The following is a 19,765-nucleotide window of genomic DNA, read 5'->3' as shown; positions in this document are numbered from 1 at the left end:
GACGTCAGATGCCCTAATTCCGCTTAGCTTAAGTATCTTCCTTGTGAATGGAGTTTGGTGAGTCTTCGTTTGGGCAGAGTACTGAAAACAGCAGTCATGATGCCTTTTAGGCGTTAGTCAACCCTTTTTAAGGCCGAGGCCATTGGGCCCGAGTGTTCCCGGTCTGGCAGGGTCCCCTTCACCGGCCACGGGACCGCGGCGCCGGGGGACACGGCCACGGCGTCGCCGCCTGGCCCGGGGAAAGCCACAGGAGCGGGTCGGGGAGTCCCGAACCCCCGGCCCCGCCGCCCCCGGCCCCGCTCACCCTTCTTGTCCATGAGCCACATGAAGAAGAAGCAGGGCGCGAAGCCGATGGGCCCCCAGAAGACGAGCAGGGCGATGTCCCAGCCGCTGAAGCCGAAGGCCAGGCGGGCCGAGTTCTGGATAGGGCCCCAGGTGTTCCACACCAGGCCTTGCGCGAAGCCCAGCAGCGAGAACAGCAGCAGCACCAGCCACCGCCGCCCGTACACGCGGCCCGACAGCGGCGGCAGCCGCCCCGCCGGGACCCCCGCCGGCCCCCGCGGCTGCGGCCGCGGCTGCTGCGGCGGCGGCGGCAGGAGGGGCCGCCGCTCCTCCGCGCTGCTCCAGCCCAAGCCCATCTGCGGGGGCGCTGCCGGGGGCCCGCAGGGGAGGAGGGGACGGGGCCGGGGGAAGGGACACCCACACTTCAGCCCCCGAGCGCGGCAGCGCTGCCCCGGCCCGGCGCTGCCGCATGCGCGGTCGGGGAGGGCCGGCGGCCGCCTCCTTCCTCCGCCGGCGAGGGGAGGAGGAACCGGCGCCGCGGAGGAGAGCCGGGCCCGCCGCCCGCGGGGAGAGAGCCGCGCCGGCAGGCAGCGGGGGCGTGCGGGACGGGGAAGGCACCGGGCCGCGCCCCGCGGGGAGCGGGGGATTGGAGCCCGGGGCAGGAGCGCGGCAGCCCGCGGGCGCGGCCGCCCGGGTGTCACCGGCTGGGCCGGGGAGCTCCGGCCGTCACGCCGCCACCGGCTCCGCCCCGCCGCGGCTCCCGGGCCGCGCTGCCCCTTGCGCCGCCGAAGGCGGTGCCGAGCGAGGCCCGCCCGAGCCGCCCCGCAGGCAGAGCCGCCGGAGCATGGCCGGGGCGCAGAGCTGCCGTCCCCCCGCGCCGGGTAGGTGCCCCTCGGCCCGGAGCCCAGCGCGGCGCGGCTGCAGGCCCGGGCCGAGGAGGGTATGGGGAGGGTGAAACGGCGGCTGAAGCGGGGCCTTGACCGGGCCTGTGACCGGACCCGCCGAGCCCCTCCATCAGCTCCTCCTCCAACACGTCCCTGTCGACCGCGGGCCCCCTCAGCAGCGTGGTACCTTCGCGCTGGGAGGTGCTGCAGCAGGGCGTCCCTCGGATATCGATCCTCTTAAAGGGAGAAGGAAATCGTGTTGCTTTGGTGGATACAAATCAACCACAGTCCGAACTGAGCGGGAAAAAATAGCAGGGTTCGGATACAACAAGCACAGAAGTCCATTTTAAAAATAATTCGGGTCAATATACCATCATGTGGGGAACACTATGCTCATTAGTATTATCATTTAAATAGATTGAAGTATGTATTCATTAGATTAGTTTATGTTAGAATTTATCTGTAGATCAACCATCTGTACTTGTCATAAAATTAATGGCTCGTATGCTGCACAGTGCTTCATGTGCCCTAAAATATTGGGTATTTCAGTGTGGCTTGATTAGACATTCTGTCACCAAGTCTGGAAGTTGGCTTGATTAATGCCTGTGTAATTAAACGAGGAGAGCTGAACGGTGGGATCCCCACAGACTGGTTTTATGTCCAGTGTCAGTGTCATAACTGTTGATGTACTGGGCAGTGCACAGCTGAGTTTTACACATGGCCACCATCCCACAATTTTGCAGCCAAAATCTCCAAGGTTTCATTTCATTCCCATGAAATTCTTCTCAGAACATAACAGACATTGCTTTTTTTTTAGTCCATGCAGCTCAGTTTCCTATACTGAAAGTATATGCTGACTGAAATCAGCTGAACTATGATCAAAAGAAAATTATATTTTGTCTACAAAACTTCAGGAAATGCCACATGAAAAATAAAATTCACACACAATTAAATAATGGGGGACATACAGAAAACTCAAATTTGAGGCTGCTGTGTACAGCTGTAGTGACAAAAGTACAGTAAAAACATAGGGTGAGATTCAGACTTCCTCATGGCTGATATATATTCTGGTAGTGCTTTGGAGCTCCCAATAAGATTAATTCCCTATTTTACTAAGTCTTTTTCATACATTACCACCTCAGCATAGTTTAGCCCATGCCAAAACATTCTTTCAATTTAAAAAGGGTATGTTACAACTGTAATTTAAGTGATTTGCTGGCATTCATCCAAAGACAAAGTGCTGCTATTTGCAGAAGTAAACAATGTGAAAAAGTACTTCTCTCTTTGAACATTTTTCAATTAACTGTAGTAATTGTGGAGGTTTCATGGTTCTAGTGGCAGGAAACCCATCAAGAAATAAGACAAGTGGGGTTTTGTGGTGTCCTTTTTAACTGCAAAACTTGTCTCATGCCTCGTATTATCTGCCTTGTCAAATGAAAACTTGAATATAAGCAGGATCATTCTTTGATAACTTAGCCAAGACACTTCATCTTACGATGGGTTTCAAGATATTTTGACTCTTTCATGAGGAAAGAGAAATTTCTGAGAAACAGCAACAAACTAAAGGGGCTGTCAAAATAGGCTTAAAAATATTTAAGTATATTTATTATTGACTTAATGATGATTTAAATAATTTATTTTAATTGCTTGATTTGAAATCGCTCCATCTTTTCATAGCTTCACAACCCATATGCACATCTTTCAGTCATGGCCTGACCTTTTCTGTTCCAGCTATTTAATTAACACAGTGTAATATTCTGTGTGAATTATTCTTGTTTGCAGGATATGGTATTGGTTAAATTTGTTAATGTAAAGGAGCAGTGTATTGTTGATAAACTGTTGGAAACCAAATTAGCTTTATCTTGCAGCTAGCTGATTGCATTATTTCACTCATGGGTATAATACTCCTCTAGATATGCTAATTTCACTCTTTTCTCCGTGTGGTGACATTTTTACTGTTCTCATTACTGACATTTGTAATATTTGAGGTGGGGAAATTTTTCTTGCTTTAACCTCATTATAATGTAGCTAAAGAGATTTGAATATTATCAGATGAAATGCACATATATTCAGGCAAGCAGAAAGGTTATTTTCTCTCCTGGCCCATAACTTTCATGTCTATGCAGGTCTTGCATGGACAGAATGACACCTGGATCCAAACTGTGATACAGATGCCCATGCAGGTACTACTTGCCTGAGCACAATAGTGTGTCCATTGGTAGGTGCCTTCATTTCCAACCTACAAGCTCTGAGGTGGTTGTGTGACCATATTCCTGCCTGTCTGCCTGTGTCTGACCTAAAACATTCAGGAATTCATCTTAGGAGGAGTTGGTTGCCTGGAGCTCTGATAGACTAGTGGTGACAGACAAAAATTACATGACTGGGGCTGTCGTTGCTTCCAAATGCTCTTGCCATTCCTGAGGCAGGCCTGGTGGATCTGCTTGCAGGTTGGCACCTGCAGTGTGCCAATTTAAGATTGGCTTATTAATATAAACTGAGGCTTTGATGGTTTGTTGCCCCACCTTGGGGCATCTGGAGAGTCTAGTTCAGCGAAAACACATCTGTCATGTAATGTTGTGCTCAGCAGTCCAGGAGAGCATCCCCCCATGGGGCACCCCCCAGTTCCTAGCACATTAGGAAGGGCCATTTGCTCTTTCCTGTCGCCATGGTTTTGACAGATTTGCCTCCATGTGACATTCCTCAGAGATTCAGTGAATGTCAGTGTCCCCTTGGTTCTTACACCTCTCTCCCAACAGCTCCTAATGTCATGTATACAATCTTGTCCTTTCTTGTGTCAACTCATACCTTGCAATGTGACAAGCAGCAAGTCATTGCATACCCCATAAAGTTTAGAAGCATTTTGGCACAAATGGGCAGAACCCAAAATTAATTCAAAGATTGAAAAGTAGTATTTTGCAGATTATGAAAATTCCTTCCAGGATCTAAAAAAAGTTCTGTTTACCAGGGATTTCCCTCAATTTCCAGACTTCAGCTGGAACTATGACAGTGCAGTTTCAGAGCTGCCATAAACAACACTGGTGTAGCAGGGATCTGTAATGGGTGAGTTCTTTACACCCCATCTTGAAAAACGCTTCTGAAGGTGAGCCTGTGAGGTGTGAGCAAATCCTGTTCTTCCTTCCTTAAGTTTTGACATTGTTTCTATTCTAGTTGCTCAGGAACAGGTTGGTTGAAATCTGCTCTGGTTTGGGCACCTTCCAATCTGTGTATTCATTCAGCATATTTTCTTGCCTTCCTTTTTCATTGGGAAGTATGTGAACTCCAGCTCTAACGTCATACAATGATTTCCTGGTCCTTCAGGTTTTACAGTGCTTCCTTTTTTCTAGTATCAACAGGAAGCAAAAATACAGACCAGACACATCTTTAGCTTATGAAAGCTGAGCAGTTTTATCCTTAAATTCAAACTTCAGTGTTTTCCAGTGGGGAATTCATTTATACCTTTTGATTGCAGCTGTGTGTATCCCCACTGCAGAGTGACCATTGTAGTGCAGAGGATTCCAGGTTTGTGGTGAGCCAGAGCCCATTGTAAGATTCTCTAGGGAGAGGTGGGATTTTCCACCTTTTCTTGTGGAGTCTACCTTTGTGGCTGGCTAATGAAAGACATGTCACTGGATTCTCTGTACACCACACTGCAGGTTCTTTAGTGCAGCTCTCAAAAGGAATATGCAAAAGTCACATCTGGCTTGGGCTTTGAGCACATTTAAAGCATTCTGTGCTCCATTTCTGCTTCTCCTTCCATTCATCACCTCCTTAATGATGAACATGTAAGTGATGATTGTATCTTCTTTGAGGGGGAGGTGGAAGCTACATGATGTCTTTCATCAAGGTAATTTTGTTGGCTACTTCCCTACCTCACTTAGCCTTCAGGCTCCATGTCTTAGACATTGTAGGGAGTTTATATTGGAACTCCAGCTTCAGCAGACTACTGCCCCTGTGTTGTCTCATTTTATTCAGGGCCACCATGTGCAAGTAACCTCAAATGACATCAGTGGAATATTTTACACCCCAAAGTTATGTTAAGGAAATTCATTTCCAAAGACTGATGGTTCCTGTCTTTCTGAAAACCTGAGAATTATGCAAATGAACTGAGTCACAGGATGCTAGGCTTGAATTGGGAAGTACAGGGTGAAAATCTCCACTGTTTCCTTGTGCTGGGACTGCCTCAGTGCAGGTCTCATTGTCTCTGGTGCCAGCAAGGAGAGATAGTCATGGTGCTCTGGTACTGGTCTGTCCTTTGTGCCTCTGGTGCACGTGTTTCTCATTTCTTATCAAACTGTGCCATTGTTCTCCTGTTGTCTTACATGGAAGCAATAAGGGGTAGTTTAATTACCTCTCTGCTATAATTAACAATGTAGACATTAGGGAGTTTGTTTGTGTTGTTCTAGTCACGTTTAGCTGTCATACAATAGGTATGCTGTGAGCTCTGCAAATGAGTTGTCTGAAGACCTGATTGTCTGGATAGGTGTTTGGGATCAAATACATATTGAGGAAAAAAGCTCACAAAATGTTTTTTGTGTCTTTGAAAATGTGACTCTAACATGTAATTCCATATAGAAAGAAGAGGCTGAATAGATTATTTCTTTGTGCTTTTCTCAGCAGGGACATATATGAATAAAGTTTAAATATTCTATGCTTTGTGATCACAGACGCAATGAAATTCTTGGGAGTAGATATAGTAGCATGAGATGTTGGGTTCTGTAAGATTATTTTTAAAAAGAGCAATGGTAAGGTAGTTTGGATGTCTTGGTATAAAAGTACAACTTTAACCTTTCACAGTTTTATTATTTCGCTAATGTTCAGGGGTTATCTTAAAATTCTATGTAAAATTCATACTTTTGAAGACCAGACATAAAAGACATCATTCCTTCTAATACTAGTATTACATCAGACAATGTTGAGTGATACTAATGTTTAAAAAGAATATGAAAATATTGAAACTGTAAGGAGTTTTCCCTATTTACTCATAGGCTGAAAAATACTGAGTTTTGGTAGATTTTACATATTGCAAGAAACTTCCAAAATTCCAAAGCAGCAGCACTGTCATAGTTTGTTGTATAATTAAAGGTCACCTTCAGTCTCCAGAAATGCAGATGCAGCTGATTACAACAGGAGTTCATGGAGATCTGAGTAGCAACTTGGGCCTGCAGTCCTTGATCTTCTCTGATATTTAGTCTTGGTGTTTACAGATACAGAAACTTTGCAGGCAGTTGTTATTTGAAAAAGAAAAGATAAAGGAAATCTCTGGAGGGAAAATGCTGAAGATATGTTGACATCACTAGCAGCAGTTCACTGTATTACAAAGTTGTGAAAAGGCTGTGCTTTTTCAGCTAAAGAAGAGTTTATGTTTAATAGTTATATTAAAAACCAGAACTAACCATGAACATGTTAAGGTTGAAAATTAAGTTAGAAAACCTTGGTAGTTCACATTTTTGTGGGCTGTTTTGGTCAAGTGTATTGCTGACATTATGTCAAAGTAAAGCAATATTTTTACATGAACCTATATGGTCTGGGTCTATATGAACCCCAGGATTCAAAATATGCACTGTTAACAGTTTTTCACCATCAAAATTCATGTTGCAGCATGAAAATCTTTATGAACAGAAATAGGAATTTGAAGCAAAGATTAAAGTCATTTCTGATTGTTTTAGCCATGCTGAAAGAACTTGAATGATGTAAACAATGGAATAATAGCCATGCTTTTTCCTTAGTATTCCTATAATAATGGCAATCCCTGAATCTAATCCCCTTATTGTGCATTTCAGAAACTGTTCTTCAGGTTCACATGGTGGGTCTCTTTCAAGTCAATAATTCATGTAATTCAAAAATTTCTTATACTCTTTTAAAGTATAATTTCATTCTGACAATTAATTATACCTCTAATTGACTTTGTCATTAATCATAATTTGTATCCTGTGCAGTATGATGGTGAACAAGGTCATGTATAGTGCCATCAGAACTCCTTTGAGGATCAAATTCAAAAGGCTCCATTGTATTAATTACTATTTATTACAATAGCTTGTAGGGACAAAAAGCATGTATTTTGAGAATACTATTGACTATTTACTACATAACTTATGGGAAAATAGTGTAAATGAGAAGATTTAGATTCTTTTGTTGCTGCCATTTTGAAGTTCTTGTCAGTCAAGTTTGCAGGACTGAACAACAATAAAGTCACAATTGGTTACAGTTTCTGACAGTGAATTTTATACAGTGTATTCATCTATTTAAGAGTAGTGCTTTCATAGGTACTACTGACAAGGAATAGAAAAAGAAATACAAATAAACTTTGCTTATAATATGAACAAATTCTTTTTTTTCCTTAGAAATACACACATTAACTTCCTGACATGCAAGTTCCCTTACCTTCAATTATAATGCTATATTAGCATTGAATTTTGTATTAAATTTTCTGTTTATTAGCAAATGTCAGAAATGTGTATCAGTGCTGGTGGGCCACTGGGAAGATGCGTTTTGGCTACTGAATTTCCTCAGTAGCAGGTGTGTGTAATTCACACCCCACAGGCTAACAGAAAGGTGGAATTTTGGCAGCCTAGCTTAAGGAAGAATAGTCTATCTTTTTATATCTTGGTGGAAGGTTTTGGTTAAAGACCACAGGCTTTTCCTTCAAGCATTTCTTCTGCTGGAGGAGACCAGAGGAGCTGAGGTCATTGAGCATTCAGTTCATGAGCTGAAACTGGCAGAGCTGCATTCTGAACCTGCACGGCAGGATGGAGGAGAGACGTCGGGCAGGGGCTGGCCAGGGGGTCAGGAAGAGCTTTCGAGGAAGAGCCGTAGGGCATTTAGGGGAACAATTTCCTAAACGTATGCTTGAGCATACGTCATTTGGAGCAGGCGGGGGGAGGTCCCTCCCCTGCTCCCCCCTAAGGAGTCTGGCAGCAATTCCCGTTGCTCTATCGGAAGGACAAGATGAGGTTTGGGCATGGCTCCCACCCCTCTCTTACTTCACGTCTGAAGTCACTTCAACTTCCTGTAAGAAAAACTGCAAGATGCTCATCCCTGCCACAGGAGTACTGGAAACTGAGTCCAAATTCCTCATTCAGCCTCTTTCTTTTCTTCCTTTGGCTGCCCTCCTTCTTCAGTAGCAGTGTCGGAGAGGAAGGAAGGCTGTGTTGGCTTCAGGCTGCCAGTCTGACAAGTGCAGACTGGTCTGTCCAGAGTCTCCGTGCAACTGCCACCTCTCCTTCAGTAACCAAAGCATCTGCACATCTGGGGTAGCTGCCACCTCTCCTTCAGTAACCAAAGCATCTGCACATCTGGGGTAGCTGCCACCTCTCCTTCAGTAACCAAAGCATCTGCACATCTGATGTGCAGGTAGCTGCCTGCTGGCTGTGTGCGTTCACAGCATTAACATTCCCACAGCCAAAATTAAGAGCAACAGCAATAGCTGGCTGGCAGGTAATACCTAGATGTTGGTGCAGCCAATCCTGAAAACCACACATGTATATTTAGAGGCATTCTGTTTGCCCAGAGGAGGCTGATTATAGTGCCTAGTGTTGTAATCACACTGCAGATTAAAATGCAGATTATTTAAAGTTGGTTTTTAAATTTACAGAATTAATGTACTGTGAAACCATTAAGTCTGACCTCCAAAGCAAGTCACTTATATTTGGTTTGGGGAGTTTGCTCATCTTCCCCCGTACCTTCTCTTTTCCCACTCTGGGTTGTTGAATAGTTAAGATTCTGGAGGTTAGGTGATTTTTATTGACTCACTGACTGCTCTGTATTAATGTATTCAAAATGTTTTTTTTTTTTTTTTAATAAAAGAAGTAAGGAAAAGGGAGCATTACAGATTTGCTAGAAAAACAATTTGATGATGTATGTACCAAATACATTACCAGGATTTCCTTGTACTTCCTATTTTAGAAAATAATTTTAATACCTCTCAATTAAATCTCATATTTAAGCAGCAGGTTGTTTTGGCAGAAGCCAACTGCCATGCACTAATGAATTCTTATAATTTGCTAAATTATTTTAAATGAATGACAGTACATTTAGCTTTTTAATGACTGTACATTTAACTTCTGAACAACTTTGATCAAGTCCACTTTTAGTTAGACTGCCTGCTGTGCTAAACTCTTAATTCCCAAACCCAACTCAGTTAGTCAGAAAAATTGTTAATCAGAAACATTAAATTATTTTCTGTTTTGGAAGCACAAAGTCTACTGGAGACTACTTGGCCAATTCATTACTTTTCTTTTACCTGCCCTCAGTGCTAAGTCTGGATGAGGCTTAATGTTTGACAGTACTTTGGGTAAAGACAACTGGAGAGCTTTCTTTTTTTTAATTGGGAGATCTCTATTTTGCAAGGTTTTGCCTTTCTAAAGAACACCTATGTGTTTTGCCAATTATATAAGCTGCCACAATTACAAAACTTTAGCTAAAACTTGGTTCATTTTTTCAGTTCCTGGCTGGATTCTGTACATGCCTTGGGTAAAGTCAAAACACGAGACAAATTATTCCTGCTTCCTTTTGTACTGTGAAGTCGCACCATTTGTTGAGCCTGATAGAAAGAGCTAAGCTGAAGTATTCCTTTTCTCTTGTGGATCAGAGTACAACTGAGAAAATTAAGACTCCCACAGAGCTTTTCTTTTTCAAGGGAATATGCATTTCTATTCTCTCCTGCTACCCAGTCTCCCCTAGGAATTTGATATTTAATGCCTAAGATGTGCAATGGATATTTTTCTTCTTTGCTACACATTTTATTTTTTCACCTTTTACTTGTGCACATCTGTATCCAAACTGTATGTATACTTATATATGCTACATAACCTCAGGTTTTGTCTTGGACTCATTACCATCAATCTCAAGCTAAAAAATACCAAGAAGCAACAGCCCAGTTTATAAGGTTTTTGTGAAACTATGATAATAACAATTAAGGAAATTATTATTTTAAACTATAACCCTGGTAATCTCTCTTCAGATCTTCTATCTTCAGATATCTCTTTTAATTACTTTTCCCCACTCCTACAGCATATGGTTTCATCAGAAATCTCTGTTGGTCTTGAGCGGAGTTCTCCAAATTATGATAATATCTATTTGCTGTATTATATGATATTTACTTTTTATCAAGTGTCTTTTCTCTAGCAGGCACTTAGATATGCATGACAAGTGTTACAGGGAAAGAATTCCGTTTAGCTGACTCTGTTCTCACCAAGAAATATACAAAGGCAAATCAAGACACAAATTCTTCACACAGATCCAGCAAGAGTCTGCATTTGTCTTTGCAAAAATCCCTAATGTATATTTGTTTAAGTCTTTAAATTTTCTAAAATGTTTCAAATGCCACTGTGCATTATATGTACCGTATGTGATTATCTATATCAGGAGAAGATATATACTTATTTAACAAAGATTTTAATACTGTTTGAAGATAGGAATTATTAGCATCTTAGTAAGACAGACTCTTTCATTTTTTCTTGATTTCATAGGGAAATACGTTTACAACTGAACATGGTGACATGACAATCATACAGTAGAGGAGAGGCTATTTAACCTAATTGTGGTTTTTTGTTTGCCAGTGGCCTGCTCTCCCAGTAGCTTCAGCTCTGAGCTTCCCACTGTGTGTGTATGCCCTGTGGTTAAAACCACACCTTGCAAAAGCATGATGTGCATGTGGAAATCACATTAGAAAGCCACACAGAATCAACAGTTGGGCTTCAAGGAGCCTTCCTGTCTCTTCCAGTAAAATTTCTGCTTTTGTAGCACATCCCAACTGTTCACTGAAGTTACAGGATAAACCTGAAACTTTTGCAATAAAAGTCAGCTTTACAAAATCTTCCAAAAAGGTGTCACCAGTTTCTTGCATTTATTTGCATTTACATCCTCTAAAATACTTAAATGTAGTGCCCTTAAAGCAAAAAAAAGCCCTGAGTAGTCAAAAAGACAGCCATGCAGTGATAAACATGGCCTAAGCAGAAGTGATTTCATTTTTATGAGCTGGAAAATCTGAAAGGTAGGTAAGGCCTGCCAGCTCCCACATGGTGAAAGCACCTCTGTGCAATATTATAATTGCCCTGGTGAAAGTCAGAAGTTATATAAACCCCCTGGGAGTGTTCAGATCTGGACCAAGTCTTGTGTTAGCTCCTGACCAGAACGGCTGTGAATAAACATGCTGAGCTTTCCCCTCTTGCCGTGCCTCCAGGCAGCTCCTGGTGGCTCAGAGCACGTGCCCTGTGTCTGCAGATGGCCTTTCTGCCTGCCCTGGAGCTGCTCCCCCAGGTGTGCCAACCTCTCCTTGGGAAGCCCAGAGCCTCCTCAGGGGTGGGGAAGAGCATATGGTGAGCCATACGGTCCCTGTGAGGCTCCTTCTGTCCTGCTTGTGTCAGCTGCTGGGTGTGAGACTGAAGGCCAAGTGTCAGAGACATCCCTGTGTCACAGCAACACCATCCTGTCAAGTGTTGCTCTGCCTAGGAGAGCAAATGTGGAAAACAAACCAAAATCCAAGCTCCCTCCTGTTGTCTGCCTTAGGAAAGAGAAGCCATTTAAAATTTTTATATTCCATGAAGATGAAATACCAGAGGTCTTTAGTTTTAAAGCTTCACAATGGAGTTTTCATGAGGGAAAAGTGAGGGATTTGATTTCCCTGAAGACTGTGGAATAAGAGACCCATTGACTCTAGGAAATCCCAGTCCCAATACCTCCCACTGAGTTTGTGTGAAGATAGCAGCCTAATTTAGAAAACCAAAAAGCACAGCTATGTGGGAGTATAAACCCTGTCAAAAGAGGAGGGACTCAGAAAAGTTACCAACAAGATACAGCACACAGCATGTACAGGACACCTCTTACTCCTGTCATTCCCACTTCAGCATTCATAGATATATTTTAGATTTTTGTTGCATTTAAATTAATACTGAAGAACTTTTCTCAGTGACATTGTTCCCAGTGGGTCACCTTGTGTTTCCCCCAGCTGGCCCCACAGGGTTGCCCCATGTGCCACTGGGTGGTTCTCTGCCATCTCCCATACATGGGGAGGAATGACAGGCAAAATTAGTACCCAGAGGGGAAGGAAATTTTCTTGGCCTGTATTTATTAAATTCATCATGTATGCCAGACCATCATTTGACCCCTGTATACAATGATTGAATTGAATTGGTTTGTTTGTTTTAAATAAACTGCTGGAAGTCACAAGGAGCCATTTGTATCAATTCAGTATGTTAAATCTTAGCCATTATACAGATAAAAATTCTGGATGAGTTAACCTCAATAGAGGTTAAAATAATGAATGGATTTTTTTATGATCTGAAGCTGTAGTCCACCTTTTCTGCTCTACAGAGATGTCATTCCTTTTAAAAAACTCCAGATTTTCCCTCTGAATATGTCCCTAAAGAAATGTTGTTCTGAAAGTGCTGAGTTAATTCAAGATTGCCAGCATTTCAGCTTGACAGTTTCAGTGGGACATATAAATCTCTAAACAGCAAAGGAATAAATGGAAATCTTGGGTTAGTTTAGTTCTTGGATTGGCATCATTTCCTTTTTCTAAAATTCTGTTGATGAAATTTTAAAACACTTCAAAAATACCTGCTGATTGGTTGTGCTACTGTTCCTCAGTTTAAAGAGAACACATGGAGAGCCCATTTGCTACCTCTGACAATACACTACAATTTTGGAAAGAATCCCATGCAGAAAAACTGCTACTCATTAAATTTATGTTCTCTAAACTCTGAACATTATTTGCAAGTTTGTTTTATTGGTAGCCTATTTCTAAGCAGTTTGGCTACAGTGCTATATTGCCTAAGATACAAGTGAAAATTCTAAACATGTGCCTATTTTTATTTTTTGCTTTATATTTTATGTGCTAATACAAAGCTTTAAACTTTAATTTAGTTCTTGCAGTCTTTGCAATACAACTTTGATTTTTAAAAAATCTACAAATATAATAAAACAATCTGTCATAAACAAAGGAGGCCTTAGTTCTAATTTTTTTCTGTCCCATGGAAGATGATAGGTAAAACTTCATGTATGATAAATCATCTCCATCGTTTTTTTTTTCTTTACATAGATGAAGATGTCAAACCATTTACTCCTGAGAAAACCAAGGAAATTGTGATGTCTCTACAGCAACCTGCAGTCTTCTGTAACATGGTTGGCAACTGGCCAGCCCTGCACTGGAATGTGGAATACCTTTCTGCTGTGTTGGAGGGAAAGACAATCCAGTTTAGGCTGGGCCTGAAGACAGTGGATTTAGGTGAGAATGAGGTGGACAGGCATTAATGTCACAAGTCTCTTTTCCAGGTCCTGCAATTATCTGCCTTTTCATTATAACTGTTTTTCCTCTAATGTATTGCTTTTCATTGCAGGCTTTGTTTTTAGGAATGGGATCTGGCCAGCAGTAGAACTCTCCCTTCTCTTTCTCATGTGTTTATTCTCAGTAGGAGGTGTGGTGGGTAACACCAGCATTTAAGAATCAAGTTTCTCAGTGTTCCTTCCTTGCTTTGTCGTATGTGTGTTTGGTCCTGGTCTTACACATGATTAGATTGTTCACATGAGCTGAGCTTCCATATCCATAAGCCTGACTGTGTTAAGGAATTAGCCAGACTTGGGGTATTTATCTGTATGGTGGTAATTCTCACCTTCCTCCATAGGTTTTTAAGATTTAGGTGATTTTCAGTACTTTAAGGTCCTGTGATGGAAGACATGATGGAAGTATAAAGCATTAAGAAAATCATTTGACACCAGTGCAGTAATTTCACTGCTAACCCTCCAGGTTCACTCATACATCTTCGAACATGCCATGGAAGAAAGACAATTTTCCAACTGGATTTTAAATACTACAACTTCATCTCTGTCTGTAGGCACACAGTCCTTGGACAGACTGAGTTTCATACCATGGGGGGAAGACAGAAGAAACATGTTCCATCTGTTATCTACTTGAAAGGTTCTGCACTGCTTTATCCCTGCCCTTTACAGCCTTTGCCCTCCCAACAACATACCTAAATACATTTTGCCATGCACTTTCTCCCTTCTGCCTATAAAGTATCTTGACTACCTTTAGGATTTTTTTTAAACCTTAGGCCAGAAAAATCCACTTTAAAAATATTTAATATGTCATGGTCTTTTAGACCCTACCCAATTATTCTTTCTGTAGTCTTCTAACCTTTTTCAGTTGGACTTCCTCTTTCTTGGAATGCAGAGTCTGCACAAAGACTCCAGATGAGGGTCTGCCAGTTCCAGTGAAAGTGGTAGGATTACATCATACTATCTTACTTAACACTGTGAAATTTGCTTTCTTCACAGCATCATGACCATGTTATTTCATGTTCCATTTTTGCAAGAGAAGTGATGAAACAGAAGTGTTAGAGGGAAAATGCTTGGTGTGTTAGGATTTCAAAGCACTTTACCAGCATGGATTAATGATTTCTGTGCCATTCCTGGGGGGAACAGATATTATTTACTCACTTTCTACAAATGGAAAAACTGAGGTGTAGAATTAAAACCTTGGTACACATCTTCATAGCAATATCTCTGTAGTTCAGTGAGGTACCACCTAATTCTTGCACTAATTGTGAAATGCATCCCATTGCCAATAGAGAAGGTGTAGCATATATATTTATATATATTTTATATATATAAATGATATTTTCCTTGTTGCCTATATACCTTGTTACCTTATACCTTGTTAACATATCTGAGTTGTAACACACAAGGCCTACCAGGTAAAAGAGTAGTTTTGATCCTACTCTCCATTAATTAGTAGGCACTTTTTGAGAGCCAGATGGATGTTCCAACTGGCAGAGTTTCTGATGGGACTGATGGAGTGTTATGTAGCTAAGTCACAGATTGATGCTACCAACTGAGTAGATAAGAGTCATCACTTAACAATAACTTGTAGTCACTAGAGATACAGAGTGGATTTAAATTGGAATTTATATCTTGAAGCATCTAACTGCATTTTGCTTTTTCCTAAAGGCATTTATCCCTGTGCAGAAATCATTTTGCCTCCAGGAGCCTCCATTATGTGGTAATGTTGGTTGGAATTGTCTTTGAGGAGATTGGTACAGCCTTCAGGGGTTATATTGTAACTGAATGAGACCTGTGATGCCATAAAAAATTTTCAATATACGAATATATTAGTGAAGCCATTTTCCAAGCCATCTCAGAGTCTGAAATAATGTAATACATTCCATGTGCCACTGTCATTTGGAAGGTGGTTGATCTCACTATTGCATGCTTAAAACTACTTTTAATGAGGGCCTCTCTTTCTTATTGTTCCTGCTAACTTTCCTAGGTGAAATGGAGCCAGTCATCTGCTCAGAGAGAGAACAGAATTTGTGTTTTAGAATACAACTAAAATTGCATTGATCTCTCTCTCTCAATATTCCTTCCATATCCCCAAGAGGTTTATTGCCTTAAGACTAGGTGGGACCTCTCCTACTATGGAATTGGAAATGCAAAAGAAAAAATCCACTCTCCTGCTTAAAGGCACATCTGGTGACACTCTGAAATGGCAGCTTCAGAATTTCTGAGGTTATTTAAGTGAGGTTCATCTGGAAAACTCAAAATTCATGGAGATCTCTTACCACAGCAATTCCTCATCTTTCTTTAGTGCCACATCTGCATCTGGATGGGTTTCCCAAGCTGAAGATTCCTTAATGTACAAAAGTGAGAATTGCAAATGGGGCAACTTGGTGGGAGTTGCAAGGATTTTATATTTGATTTTCTTACTAGTTTGTAACCTCTGAAGCATACCAATGTGGATGGCACATTTGAAATATGGAAAAATGTGAGAGCTAGCAGTATTATTTGCATATATTATTTGTACCTAAGTGTGTTTTTTATAGTATTCTGTCTGATTACAGAAGTTAAACAGTTTGTGTCCATAAGAAAGGGAAAAAACTACAATCAGAGGACTAATCATTGACAAAAGATACCTTCAAAGAGAGTACCAGAGTTCATTAGAAGAACAGTGAAGATGCTATTAATCAGGAAATCCCTACCCATCTGGTTCCAGCCACACTAAAAGATTTATTTTTCTGATGTGGGATAAGGGATAGGCCAAAGCTTCAGAAGCTTTGCTTCTGACAGAGAAAATGTGGCATTACAGCCATTGTGTCTGATGGCTACCTGGAGCACACCAGCACAAAGTAAGAAGAAAACTTACACAGAACTGACTTCTGTATGCAGCCATTTTTTGTTTTGACTGTTTTTGGTGGTTGCATAGTAAAATGAATCAACAATGAGTTTACTGTGAAGAAGCCAGAGAGAACAAGAAGCTGTCATGTTAATCAGTTTCTGAGTCACAGGATCTCTGGAGGATGTTTCTCTCTCACTGATGCTGGATAGAGCTGATGCTGTCAGATGTGCAGTTGGATAGGAAAGGGCTGCAACTTGACCATCTTGCCAAGAGGTTTTATCACTAAGGATGGCAAAAGAATTCAGATCTCTGAGGTTTGATATAGAGGGAGACTGCAAAGGTGGCTGCAGAATCAGTAGCTGAATAGGAGGCTGAAATACAGTACAAATACTGTACACAGATTAAATGTTGCATAAAGCTGAGATATGAAGTGGTTATTGGACTTGGATGTGCATGGCCAGGTTCTTTTGTTTGTGAGTATGCCTGTGCTTTGTTTTAGTATGAAGTGGCTATTCCTTGCTTGGATTATTTAATTCCCCAGCAGCTGTGAATAGGGGTTTGATTTTCTTTAAAGAAAGGAGAAGATATTTCATTTGCATTCTTAATGGAGCTTTAGGTGTTTTCTAAGGCTATTACACCTTTTTTGTCTACATTTTCCTTAGTACACATTGCAAACACTCTAAGAACAGATGCTGGCAACTGTCAGAACCAAACCTTAACTAAGGAGGAGAGCTGCTTCTCTGAAACCCACTTTTTCCTTCTCTCCTTCCCTCCAATTTCCATCTGTGGTATTAGGGGAAAGAGGAGGACTGTTATGCCTTCAGGTAGCATGTCATCAGACAGAACTGGCAGCCTACTTTAGACTTGCATGGCTTAATCTGCAATTTGTCAATTACTAAACACCCTCAGCTTTAAATCATTAAGTATTAGCAAACTGGTTAATAATGTTGTTGCTTTCTGTTGCTCATTGCTAACATTTTCACCCTTGTTGCAGCCTACAACCTACAAACCCATCTAAGCAAACTGTCTAGATTGCCCAAATGTGTTTTTTATTACTATTTATTTTTCCATAACCACCCACACCTTGGTATTGAATAAGGTATCAATCAAACCAAGAGCCCTGCCCTGAGGAGATTGCATTCTACAAGATAGTCTTGCCTTTCATAGTTGGATTTTTTTTTAATGAAACTGAGAGTGAAATATGCTGTGAGGTAGAAAGAGCATATTTCTTGCCTTTAAAACATTTGCTTCTGAGTTATCTTGGAAAATATGCAGTGTCCTAAGAGTGTCATGAAATGAAAAAGTGTCCTCTTTTTTTCTCATGAAAGTAATACAGATATTGAGGCACCCTCATTAGTGCCTCTTTTGTCTAATATTTCTGCCAGACACCTTATAGTAAAATGATAAACATTGCATTAAAACCTGGGTATCAGGAGAGGGACTGCAACACAGATATGGGATGCAAACCAGAGGGTTTTGGTTGTGATTTTGTGACTTGCAAGTGATTTATATGTCTTGTATGCAGTCCTTAGGTAGGGAGCCCATCCACTGACACTTTTAGGTAATGATTTTATAGTAGTGGGAAGGAAACCACTACCTATGCTACTACAATGGAAAATAATAGTGATAAAGGTTTGTAAAAGCTGTATGAGACTCTGTGAGAACTGCTGCAGTAACGAAATGAAAGTGGTTAAGAACCAAGAGCTGCTGCTGCACAGCAGTGAAAGGATCCCATTTCTGTGCAGCTCTCTGCAAGTTACACAAGATTAAATTGCAGCTCTGTCATTGTCATTCATGCAGGCTGCAGTAATTTTTCCTCAGTAGTAGTTATAGTAAAGTAATATTTTTTTAACACTGGATAAGTCTCTTTGAAGATGGCACAATTAGTGGTGGCAGGAAATGAAGATCTCTGATGAACTGCAATTAAAATATTCTGTGATGTGGGCTACCTTACAGGCCTTCCAAGTGACCTGACCTTGAGCTGAAAGGCTGTATCAGTCAGCCTGACCAAAGCATGCTGGGAGCAAAACCCTGCTGGTAAACACTTTCTGTGTCTGCCAAGGAACACTGCAATATGCTTTTGTCAGCCCCAAATGAAAAATAAGGCCACATAGCATTTTAGATGGATCATTGGCAGCATGTGTGTGGCTCCATACCTCACTTTCTATGCATGACCACACTGGCTTGGTCATTGCTTCAGGGAAAGGGTAAGATGAACATGTCCATCTGCATAAATCTATGGAGACAAAATGAAGGATACAGAAATACTTGATGTGCACATTTGCACCTCACACTTAGGAAGGGAGATGAAGCAAAGCTCTTTTGTGAACTTGGGTGTGTTATTGAGTTACTGTGCTGAAGAACAACACTAACTATTGGTCTGCTTTTGTCTCACAGCAAGTTCAAGGTAAGAGCCATTCAATTAAACCTTAATGAAAAAGCAATAGTCTCAGACTTTACTTATGAGTTAGGTCATGAGAACCATTTTATTGACCAGAGTCAAGCTACCTAGTCAGATTTGTATCTGATTTTCCATTTAACCACAGCTGAGAGAACCTGTATTATTTTTACTGATTCTGTGCTCAATGCTCATGTAATATTTGATTTTTCTTTTGTTGCTCTAGTTCCCCAGTTTGAAACCAGCTGTAGCTATGTGGAAGCTACACTTGAGGAGTTTTTGGCTTGGAGTTGTGGGCAGCCTTCTTGTCTCTCTGGACCATTCAGTTGTTACGATTACTCCAAATACTGGGCTTATGCTGACTACAAGTACATTGCCAGGATATTTGAAGACAAGCCAGAAATTTTCCAGGTGAAACATTAATATTATCTCTTCCTAGTTGAACCACTGCAAATTATCTAACGTAGCTTCTACTGCTATCCCTCTCTGCTCCTTTGGCCACTTATTTTAAAATTCTGAAAGAAAAGCTATTAGCTCTCAGGCAAACTGAAATCTGCCAAGTGGCAGCCATCAAAGTTCTGAGTCTCCTTATAAATTTAGAAACACCACTCCAAGTGACAAAAAATAATTACCAGCCTGGCATCACTCTCTTCCTATTTAGGCCAGATCCACCTTACACCCAAATGGTGCCCAAATGAACAGCTCCACTCAGGAGGGAGGATTGATGGCATGTATTTCATTGTAGTAACAAGGCTGTAACATGGCTTTGCTCCATGTTTTGCCTTGTGGCTCATTTTATTAAGTAGCTTAGCTCCTTTCCTTAATATAATTAGATTAACTGTTTGTGAGGAGGAGAGATTCTGTGGAGGCAGTAAAATACAGGAAATAACCTGTCCATGGAAGTATGCAATTACCATACACAGTAGGACAGCTACCCAAGGTATTTCCTTTTATTTTCTCTGTGCCTATCTCCTATTTCAATGTCTTGCTTCATCTACATTCTTGCTACTTCTCCTTGCAAATTGTAAGAGGGCAAAATTAAGGACAGCTATACAAAAGGTATACTTCTTCAAAAGATATAAAGAAAGAGTA

The 19,765-nt window shown here is 41.4% G+C and overlaps 2 protein-coding genes across 2 annotated transcripts in view; one reads left to right on the top strand and one right to left on the bottom strand.

Moving 5' to 3' along the window:
• The window catches only part of SLC49A4 (solute carrier family 49 member 4), a 66,227-nt gene extending 65,589 nt beyond the window's left edge, over positions 1-638 (bottom strand). The window contains exon 1 of the mRNA XM_059476062.1: positions 305-638. Coding sequence (XP_059332045.1) covers positions 305-638 — 334 coding nt within the window. The remainder of the gene's footprint in view (positions 1-304) is intronic.
• Positions 639-694: 56 nt separating this feature from the next.
• HSPBAP1 (HSPB1 associated protein 1) overlaps positions 695-19,765 on the top strand; it is a 38,572-nt gene continuing 19,501 nt past the window's right edge. Inside the window, exons 1-3 of the mRNA XM_059475900.1 lie at positions 695-1,163; positions 13,204-13,389; positions 18,900-19,084. Of these exons, the coding sequence (XP_059331883.1) occupies positions 752-1,163; positions 13,204-13,389; positions 18,900-19,084 (783 nt within the window). The 5' untranslated portion in view covers positions 695-751. The remainder of the gene's footprint in view (positions 1,164-13,203; positions 13,390-18,899; positions 19,085-19,765) is intronic.

The sequence above is a fragment of the Ammospiza nelsoni genome, chromosome 7, assembly GCF_027579445.1.
Source record: "Ammospiza nelsoni isolate bAmmNel1 chromosome 7, bAmmNel1.pri, whole genome shotgun sequence".
NCBI classification, from domain to species: Eukaryota; Metazoa; Chordata; class Aves; order Passeriformes; family Passerellidae; genus Ammospiza; species Ammospiza nelsoni.
The sequence above is the reverse complement of the archived record's forward strand: the minus strand, read 5'-3'. Positions and strand labels throughout refer to the sequence as shown.